At 48.9% G+C, this 10,792-nt stretch overlaps 1 protein-coding gene across 5 annotated transcripts in view; it reads left to right on the top strand.

Moving 5' to 3' along the window:
- The first annotated feature begins 332 nt into the window (after positions 1–332).
- ACER1 (alkaline ceramidase 1) overlaps positions 333–10,792 on the top strand; it is a 36,735-nt gene continuing 26,275 nt past the window's right edge. For 3 of the 5 annotated variants that reach the window (XM_055430205.2, XM_055430208.2, XM_055430204.2), the window contains exons 1-2: positions 333–505; positions 1,742–1,799. In XM_055430205.2, the coding sequence (XP_055286180.2) occupies positions 363–505; positions 1,742–1,799 (201 nt within the window). In that variant the 5' untranslated portion in view covers positions 333–362. Of the gene's footprint in view, positions 506–1,741; positions 1,800–6,842; positions 7,648–10,792 lie in introns of those variants that run through there. The other 2 variants (XM_055430206.2, XM_055430209.2) reach the window with 2 other exon arrangements.

Raw genomic sequence — 10,792 nt, 5'->3', positions numbered from 1 at the left:
CTCACCTTGCATGCTCTATGCAAAGGACTTTGCCCTCTGCCTCACTTTGCCCATCTGTAAAGGGAGGATGGTGATCTAACATCACTAGTATTTAAAATTACTGTTCCAAGGAACAGTCTCCCTAACTCCCACTCCTAGGGAGCAGGGAAGGAAGGCCCCTTTTCCACTCCCCCTTGCCCTCCCTGGATGGTGCCAGCCCCTCTGCTTATGCCCAGGGCAGCTGCCACCACCTCACAGGCAGGCTGTCCCTGGTGCAACCAGGGAGCCGTCCAGCAGGTTTTTCCTCCTCTCGACCTGCCTGCCGCAGGGCACCCCACCATCCTCTCCCCGCCTTGGTTGGGCCTGTCCCTCTGTAGGCTCAGATGCTGCTCTCTGCCAGACGCAGCCAGCGGGTGGCAGGTGAGGTGTCGAGATGCCCAGCATCTTCGCCTACCAGAGCTCCGAGGTGGACTGGTGTGAACCCAACTTCCAGTACTCGCAGCTGGTGGCCGAGTTCTACAACACGGTGAGGGGCCAGGTGGGAGGGCTGGCAGGACAGTCTCAGCTGACAGGGGTTCAAGCCTCAGCTCCTCCACCTCCTTGCTGGGAAATCCTGCTCCAGTGGCCCGCCTCTCTGGGCTTCGGTTTGCTCATCTGTTAGGCAAAGCTTGCCTTGCTGGCTTTCGTTCATTAGACTGTCTCTGTTTGGCGTAAGCCTTGCAATAGTGACCTGAAAAAGAGCCCTCTCTGCCCTCCTGGAGTGGAGGGTACAGAGCCTACTCCGGGCATTCATAAGCCAGGGTGATAGTGCTGTAAAGGGAGGTGCACAGGCAGCTTCAGAGAAGCCAAGAGGTGGTTTCTGAGCCAGTGGTGGAGGGGTGGATCAGGGACAACTTCCTGGAGTAGGTGGTTATGTCTGCTTTATTCTCAGCTATACTCTCAGCCCAGGGTGACTAAATCATCTCGGTTTACTAGGACTGTCTTGGTTTCAGCACCATAAGTCTTGTGTCAGGAGACCCTTCAGTTTCAGGTATAACAGGATGACTGGTCATCCTTTCCCCAGCCCTTGCTATGGGGGCACAGCAAAAGAGTTCAAAAATCCTGTGTCAATGGATGTGTCAATGGCAGTGGCATTTAACTGAAGCTTGAAAGATGTGAGTGACCAAAGACACGTGCAGCTATGCTATCCTGTGTGGGCTGCTGGGGACATTTCCTGGAGCCCCCAGAATGGTGGGTAATGAGGAAACACCCTTTACTCTGTCCCTTGCACATAGAACATGCTCAATAAATGATGAGCATGCAGTCTTTCATGTAATGGCTTTTATTGAGCACTTACTGTGTGCCAGGCATCGTCCTAAATATTTTGCCTGAAAAACCCCATTTAATCTTCCCTGGGAATTAGACACCACATATAAAGATCCCCCAGAGGCAGGCATGGCAACCCACTCCAGTATTCTTGCCTGAAATATCCCGTGGACAGAAGATCCTGATGGGCTATTGTCCATAGGGTTGCAAAGAATCGGGCACTACTGAAGCAATTTAGCATGCACGCATAGTATATGGAGTTAGTTAATCCCATTTTCCAGGTATGAAACAGGCATTCAGGGAGATTGAAGGATATGCCCAGGGTCACCCTGGTACTCAGAGGTGGGATTTGAACTTGACACATCCAGGAGAGGTTTTTTTCTTGGAGGTGGGGAGCTCAGTGCCACGATACTCAAGTTGCTCTGACTCTGTTGCCTTTGACCTCACCACTTTCCAGAACTGGAGCAGGAGAATTTGAGAACCAAGGCGTCCCTGAGGTTGCCCCAGCTTTTGAGGTACTGACCCTTCCTGGTCCTCAATGGCCTTTTCTTATAAAATGGGAGGGGGCTGAGTATGCCAATACCTAGAGGCAGAGAAGAGGGTTGGGGGTTCTGGAACCCTCCTCTCTCCATTCCCCAGCAGTCCAGAAATGTTCCATCTCCAGCCCCACCCTACAGAAGGCATGGAGAGAGGGCTGGCTCAGGTGTGGGCTGCATCCGGATCCATGTGCGCTTGTGCAAAATTCGCCTCCATGCTATCCTTCTTCAACCTGTCTTAGTTTTTTTTTTTTTTTTGCTGTGCCTTGGGGCTTGCAGGATCTTAGATCCTGGACCAGAGATTGAACCATGCCTTCTTGCAGTGGAAGCACAGAGTCCTAACCACTTGGCTGCTGGGGAAGCTCTCGGCCCGTCTCTAAATGTGGAAAATTGAATAGCCTGTAGATAACTCGCCAAGGCTGTAGGCCTAAAAACCGATTCTGGTCATGACACATATTCAGACAGAGATTTCTACATCATCAGCATCCAATACCTGCCTTTCCAGATACTTATCAGACAGAAACAGAAGTTTCACCAGACAGTATTCACCTTGGACATCTTTTTTTTTTTTTCGTTTTTGGCTGTGCAGCTTGTGGGATCCTAGCTCCCTGACCCAGGGATCGAAAGCGGGCCCTGGCAGTGAAAGTGCCAAGTCCTAACTACTGGACTACTAGGGAATTCCCTAGGATGTCTTTTATTCTACTCCAAAGGCTTTGGCAAATAGATCAGGGCATGGGGAAATCGAATCTGAGTTGTTATAGAAGAGACTTTCTCCTTCAACACACTTCTGAGTTCCCTAACTATAGCTGATAAGACACATACTTCGGGGATCCACAAACTCCTTTTATATATATATATATATATATATATATATATATATATATATATATAATTTTGTGTATTTACTTTTGGCTGTGGAGGCTTTTCTTTAGCTGCAGTGAGCAGGGACTACTCTCTAGTTGCGGTACTCGAGCAGTGTACTCATTGAAGCGGCTTCTCTTGTTGTGGAGCGCGGGCTCTAGGGCACACAGGCTTGAGTAGTTGTGGCCGGTGGGCTCAGTAGCTGCTCCGGAGCACAGGCTCGGTAGTTGTGCTGCACGGGCTTAGTTGTTCTGCAGCGTGTGGGGTCTTCCCAGACCAGGGATCCAATCCATGTCTCCTGTATTGGCAGGCGGATGGATTCTTTACCCCTGAGCCATCAGGGAAGCCCCCACAAACTCTTTTTGTGAAGGCCAGATAGACAAAGTTGTTTAGCTGCTAAGTCATGTCCAACTCCTTGGCAACACCATGGACTATAGCCTGCCAGACTTCTTCTGTCCATGGGATTCTCCAGGCAAGAGTACAACAGTGGGTTGCCATACCCTCCTCCTGGGGATCTTCCTGATCCAGGGATCAAATCCATGTCTTCTGCATTGGCAGGCAGATTCTTTACCATCTGAGCTACCTGGAAAGCCCAAATAGACAGTAGTTTTGGATTTTTGGGAGCCACTTGATCTCTTTCAGAACTACTCAATTCTGCCCTTGTGGCTAGAAATCAGCCAAGATGATAGGTAAACAGAAGATCATGGCTGAATGCCAATAAAACTTTATTCGTGGACACCAAAATGTGAATTTCAAAGTAATTGTCACATGTCACAAATATTGTCCTTGTTTTAATTTTTGAAACCTTTTTTTCTTTTCTGGGATGTTCCCCGACCAAGAATGGAACCCTTGACGCCTGCAATGGAATCTGAGTCCTAACCACTGGACCACCAGAGAATTCCCTTTTTGTAACCTTTTAAAGATGTAAACATCATTCTTAGCACATGGGCCATACAAAAGACAGTGGGCTGGATTTGACTCAGGGGGCTGTAGTCTGCTTCCTGTTCATATAAGAAGTTTTTCTTTTTTAAAGCCCAAATAGAAAACAATATATTTTTTTCTTTTTGGCCTCTCAAATCAGAGTTAAAAATGAGTTTTTTTTTTTAATGAATGTGGGCACACTCACATTCTGTGGCCTCCTTCGAGCAAGTTGACAACTTGTGTCAAGATATCAATTTACAGGGACTTCTCTGGTGGCTCAGTAACTAAGGCTCTGTGCTCCCAATGCAGGGGGCCCAGGTTCGATTCCTGGTCCAGGAACTAGATCCCACATGCCACAACTAAAAGTTCGAATGCTGCAACTAAGACCCGGTGCAGTCAAATAAATATATATTTAAAAATATTTTAAAAGACATCAATTTACAAATAAACTTTACCCCTGACCTTGCCATTATGCCTCTAAGAACTTTCACCAAAGAGATAATCCCTATGGCTGGCAAAGTTTGTGTATAATGTCATCTCTGGGACATTTGCAATGGCAATAAATAAATTAATAAAAAGGAAGCCATAGAAAATTCCTGGTAGTTTGGTGGTTAGGACTCTGCGCTTTCACTGAAGAGTGAAGTGAAAGCCTTAGTTGCTCAGTTGTGTCAGACTCTTTGCGACCCCATGGACTGTAGCCTGCCAGGCTCCTCTGTTCATGGGATTTCCCAAGCAAGAATACTGGAGTGGGTAGCCATTCCCTTCTCCAGAGGAACTTCCTGACCCAGGGATGGAACCCAGGTCTCCTGCACTGCAGGCAGATTCTTTACCATCTAAGTCACCAGGGGAGAGGACTTGGGTTTAATTCCTGGTTGGAGAACTGCTGCTGCTAAGTCGCTTCAATCGTGTCCGACTCTGTGCAACCCCATAGACAGCAGCCCACCAGGCTCCCCCATCCCAGGGATTCTTCAGGCAAGAACACTGGAGTGGGTTGCCATTTCCTTCTCCAGTGCATGAAAGTGAAAAGTGAAAGTGAAGTCGCTCAGTCGTGTCCGACTCTTCGCTACCCCATGGACTGCAGCCTACCAGGCTCCTCCACCCATGGGATTTTCCAGGCAAGAGTACTGTAGTGGGTTGCCATTGCCTTCTCCAGGTTGGAGAACTAAGATCTTGTAAACTGCACAGCCAAAAAATAAGAAGCCATAACATTTTCACCAATCTGTGTAGTACTGAATACATGTCAAAATACTAGGTAGCTATTTAAAAGCATGCTTTTGATCTAGGTGTGTAAATGAAAGACGATGTAGAAGAAAAAAAAATTTAATATTTATTTATTTATGGTTGCATCAGATCTTAGTTGTGCCCACAGCTCACAGCTCAGCAATTAATTGCAGCACTTGATCTTGGTGGCCCTTAGCATGTGAGATCTTAGTTCCCCAACCAGGGATTGAACCTACGTCCCCTGCGTTGGGAGGTGAACTCTTAACCACTGGACCACCAGGAAAAGCCCATGAAAGAAAATTTTAAATCCATTCGCATGGATTTCATCACAATCCATTTAGGAGTCATAACTTGTAATTGGAAAACAGTGCTCTCTGAAGAATCTTTTGCTTTCTTGTTGATCTGCTGGAAAGGAACTGTGAGCCTGGAGTTGGCAGAGGCAGGGCCCAGCCCAGCACAGTCAGGGTATAGAAGAAGGATGTGCTGGAGGACTCGGCTGAGGTTTCTGGAGGCTTCATGGAGGAGGGCACCTAGGAGTTGGGTTTTGAAGGAGAATAGGAGCTCACCTAGGAAGGTAGGAGTATGGGGAAGGGAGCAGAAGAGAAGAAAATGATGTGCTAAGTTCTGGAAGTAAAAGAGGGACAACCAGTTTGGGAAAGTGTGTCTCCGTGCCCAAAATACGGGGCCAGATAAAGATGAAGGTTTTTTAAAAAATTAATTAATAAATTTTATTTTTGGCTGTGCTGGGTCTTTGTTGCTGCGCAGGGCCTTTCTCTAGTTGCAGCAAGGTGAGGCTCCTCTTTCATGGCTGTTTGCATGTGCAGGCTCTCATCATGGTCACTCTTCTTGCTGAGCATGGGCTCTAGGGCACTCGGGCTTCAGTAGTTATGGCCCATGGGGCTTAGTTGCTATGTGGCATGTGGAATCTTTGCGGACCAGGGATCTAACCTGTGTCCCAAGCATTGGCAGGTGGATTCTTACCCACTGAGCCACCGGGGGAATGCAAAGATGAAGTTTTCAATACTGAGTTGGAGTGTTTGAAATTTATCCTGTATTCATCGATTGACTCATTATTCATTCAGCAAAAATGCTGTAAACCAACTTGTGCTGGGTGATTCCAGGTCCCAGAGAGGCTTAGGGTCCCCAGGCTGTGGAGGGGGTGGTTCAGAATTAGGAATGGACTCCTCCCAACCCCATGGTTAGCTCGTGACTAAGGGAGAAAGAGGGCTCCTGAAGTAATGGTGGGGAACCATGGGGTGGGGCGTGACGCCTCCGTTTGGTGGGTGGGGGAGGGAACCTCGATGCTTAAGGAATAAGTTAATGTTCTCTAAGGTGGATGGGTCAAAGGAAACAGCATGCCAAGGTCTTGAGGTGAGAGACAAGAACTGGTAGCTGGAAGCCAGCACCTGGGTTGCCTGCCTGAGGGGGAGGGACAGAAGGTGAGAAAAAGGGCTGGTGAGGTTTCCAGAGGCCAAGACAAGGCTGCCAGGCAGAAGAGTCCACGCACCATCGTGGGGGCACTGGGGAGCCATGGCAGACTTGGGAGCATGGGGGACTCCACAATGTGGAGGTGGCTGGGACACCTGATTGCGTTTCACAGTCTGGCCAGGAGTCTGAAAGTGTGGTCCAGCTGGTGTGGAGGGGTTGGGAGGGGTTGGGATAGGATGAGCATGGGGAGAAGTCGAGGTGCGTGGGCCACCGCAGTGGGTGCCTGTTTGCTTTGGCTTGGTGGCCTCCTTCTGGGCTGCTGTTAAGTTGGGAGGGTTTCATGCGGTATAGGGAGATGTTTCAAGGCTCCCCCCTCACCACCACTTTAACTCCCAAAGGCAGCTGTGCTGCTGAAATTTCTTCCTTGGGATCCTGCCAAAGTTTCAGAAGCTCTGCATCCCATCTTCCCTAGGAAACTCCCTCCCGGATGCTCAGGTCCAGAGTAGTGGGATAGCGTGCCTGCTGTGGGGAGCTGCATGGGCAGGTGGGAATGAGTAGGGGGAGTCTGGTGGGGGGTGAGTATCGAACTGATGGGGAGATAAGAGCCAGGAGGTTGCCAGCTGCAGTGCCTACACCTCCATCAGCTTCCTCACCTCCTCTTTGGACAACGTTGGCGTGGCTGGCCTCTGCAGTGTGCTAATAACTCCCGTCTCTCTTCCCTGGATGTTGTGTGACCCGGGCACGAGGCCCACCCCTCTCGGAGCACCTGGCTGTGACTGACAGGTTCCATGAGCTCAAAACCACACCTCCCTCTTCTGCCTTTCTTCTCCTCAACATTCACAGCAACAGCAATTTCTTTCCTTTTTGTTTATTTATTTTTGCTTCATTGCACATCTTGCAGGATCATATTAATAGTTTCAGGGACCAGGGATTGAACCTGTACCTGGCAGTGAAAGAGCCGAGTCCTAACCACTGGACCGCCAGGGAATTCCCACAGCAACAGTAATTAGTTCCAGAGCACCTCTGGTATGCCAGGCCAGACAGAAACCGAGGAGGGCATGGTTCCTGCCCTCAGGGAGAGCAGATGCCATGAATAGAATAATTGCACACCTGAAACTGATGAGAATGCCCCTGCTACATCCCAGGCCCAGACTCAGTAGGTGCCTCTGAATCTCTCTTCTCCTTCAGAGAAACAGGCATCGGTAACCCCCACCCTGCTGGCCTCCTGGAGCTGACGCTGGGGTAGATTGAAATGACCCCTTTATTTCCCTCTTCATTCATCGGAAACTGATGGGACCAGGCACTGCTCCAGCTCCAGGGACACAGAGGTGATCAAAGCAGACAGAAATGCCTGCTCTCATGGGGCTGGAATGGGTCCTCCCCAGTGGCTCAGCAGGTAAAGAACCCGCCTGCAATGCGGGAGACAGAGGAGATATGGGTTCAGTCTCTGGGTGGGGAAGATCTCCTGGAGGAGGAAATGCAACCCATTCCAGTATTCTTGCCTGGAGAATTCCTTGGATAGAGGAGCCTGGTGGGCTACAGTCCATGGGGTCACAGAGAGTTGGACATGACTGAGCATGCGCGCAGAGGCAGTGGGGTTGGTGTCCTGGGAAATGGAAGCACTAAACGACAGTCAAGGGTATAGGATGCCAGGTTGTGGTATGTGCTAGGGAAGAAAAACTCATTCATTCATTCCTCCTATTCAGCAGATATTTACCAAGTGTATGCCTGGTGCTCAGTCACGACTGACTCTTTGGGACCCCATGGACTGTAGCCCGCCAGGTTTGTCTGTCTGTGGACTTTTCCAGGCAAGAATACTGCAGTGAGTTGCCATTTCCTACTTCAGACGACTGAGTACCTATGCAACAAGGGGGTTTCTGTGGGGTGCTGGGGCTTCCCAGGTGGCTCAGTGTGTAAAGAATCTGCCTGCAATGCAGGAGATGCATCCTGCTCCAGTATTTTTGCCTAGTGAATCCAAGGGAGATATATATATATGTGTGTGTGTGTATATATATATATATACACATATATACACACAAAGACTATATATAAAGTATATATATATATATATATATATAGAATACACGCACACATGTTTTTGGTCATGCTGCACTGCTTGTGGGATCTTAGCTACCCCACTAGGGATCAAACCCGGGGCCCCAGCAGTGCGAATGCAGAGTCCTAACCACTGGATCACCGGGGAAATCCTTTTCCATATTCTTTCCCATTATGGTTTATTATAGGGTAGTGAGTATGGATCCCTCTGCTGAAAAGTAAGACCTCGTTGTTTATTTTATATTCAGTAGTATGTATCGCATGGACAGAGGAGCCTGATGGGCTGCAGTCTGTGGGGTCGCTACTAGTCAGACACGACTGAGCAACTTCACTTTCACTTTTCACTTTCACACATTGGAGAAGGAAATGGCAACCCACTCCAGTGTTCTTGCCTGGAGAATCCCAGCTGCCGTCTATGGGGTCGCACAGAGTCGGACACGACTGAAGCGACTTAGCAGCAGCAGCAGTATGTATCTATTAATCTTAAACTATAATTTATCCCTCCTGCACCCCCAGCCATGTTTCTTGATTTGATTGATTCAACAAATTCTTCTGGAGTGCCTACTGGGTTCCCAACTTTAAAGGCATTGGTGACACAGCTGAGGGTAAAACAGGTGTTTTCTGTCTTCATGGGAGTCCCAGTCGGTGAAGTCATGCCTTGGAAAGAAGCGTGTTTTTTAAAAATATTCATTTATTTAGGTTGCTCTGGTCTTCATTGCTGCGCATGAGCTTTCTTTGGTGGTGCTGAGCGGGGGCTGCTCTTCATTGTGGTGCACGGACTTCTCCTTGCCGCAGCTCCTCTTGTTGCGGAGCACAGACTCTATAGCGGGGACTTCAGTAGTTGCAGCTCTGGGCTCGGTAACTGTGGCTCAGACTTAGTTGCCCAGCAGCGTGTGGAATCCTCCCAGACCAGGGATCGAACCTGTGCCCCCTGCATTGGGAGTGTAGACTCTTAGCCACTGAACCCCCAGGGAAGTCCAGGGGCTCTGGTTTTAGCCCAGGATGGTGGGTAAAGGAGAAAGGCTGAGATGAGGTGAGGCGTTAATTCAAGTCAATCTCCTTCCTTCCCTCCTCTTTCCTCCCTCTCCTCCTTCCCTTCCCCCATCTCTCTCTCTTTCCTCCTTCCAGCCCTAAGGAATCCAGCCACATCCACTTACCTGATCCCCTGCCAGATTTTGATGATCCAAACAGCAAAGCAGTCTAGACTAATAGTTGCCCCACGGCACACTGCACAAGCGCCAGGCACATTATGCACTATTGACACACATTCTTTTTTTAAAAAAATCTTAATTTATTTGGCTGCATCAGGTCCTAGTTGGATCATGCAGGACCTGTTAGTCGTGGCATGTGAACTCTTATTTGCCACATGTGGGATCTAGTTTCCTGACCAGGGATCATACCTGGGGCCCTCTGCATTGGGAGTGCAGAGTCTTAGCCACAGGACCACCAGGGAATTCCCCTGACACATATTCTTTGCATGTACTGTTCTCTACAAAGGTTTACTGGGAACCGACTGCATGCCAGGCACTGTTTTAGACACTGGGGGCTGGCAGCAGTGAACAAAACTGCCAAAACCCCCTGGTCTTACAGGACTCAGCTCTAATCCTCACCGTGCCGCTCAGAGATAGGGCCTGTGGGGTTTTTTCTTAATACTTATTTGTTTATTTATTTTTGGCTGCACAGGGTCTTCGTTGCTGCTCCGGCTTTGTCTAGTTGTGACAAGTGGGGGCTACTCTCTCATTGCAGTGTGCAGGCATTTCATTGCAGTGGCTTCTCTTACTGCAGAGCAACCGGCTCTAGGGCGTGTGGGTTCAGTAGCTGTGGCGCACAAGTTGAGTTGCTCCTCAGCATGTGGGATCTTCGTGGACCAGGGATTGAACCCCTGTACTGATAGGCAGATTCTTAACCACTGGACTACCAGGGAAGTCCCAAGGCCTACATTTTATAGAGGAGGAAAATGAGGCACAGAATAACCCCCAAACTCTGACTGGATACCTGGTAAAGGGAGGGGCTTTGGGGTTTTTTTATTTTTATTTTTTGGCCATGCCATGTGGAATGCAGAATCTTAGTGCCCTGCCCAGGAATCAAACCCATGCCCTTTACAGTGGAAGTGTGGCGTTTTAACCACTGGACCACTAGAGAAGTCCCAGGAACTTTGTTTCAGACACTGGTAATATTCTTGAAGGGAGGGTTCCCTGATGGCTCAGATGGTAAAAAAAAAATCTGCCTGCTAATGCAGGAGACTGGAGAAGACTCTTGAGAGTCCCTTGGACTGCAGGATCAAACCAGTCAATCCTAAAGGAAATCAACCCTGAATATTCATTGGAAGGACTGATGCTGAAGCTGAAGCTCCAATACTTTGGCCACCTGATGTGAAGAGCCAACTCATTGGAAAAGACCCTGATGCTGGGAAAGAGTGAAGGCAAGAGGAGAAGGGGGTTGACACAGGATGAGATGGTTGGATGGCATCACCCACTCAATCGACA

This window comes from Moschus berezovskii, chromosome 8 (genome assembly GCF_049115385.1).
Source record: "Moschus berezovskii isolate FMDL1 chromosome 8, NW_MosBer_1.0, whole genome shotgun sequence".
In the NCBI taxonomy this organism is placed as follows: domain Eukaryota; kingdom Metazoa; phylum Chordata; class Mammalia; order Artiodactyla; family Moschidae; genus Moschus; species Moschus berezovskii.
The sequence above is the reverse complement of the archived record's forward strand: the minus strand, read 5'-3'. Positions and strand labels throughout refer to the sequence as shown.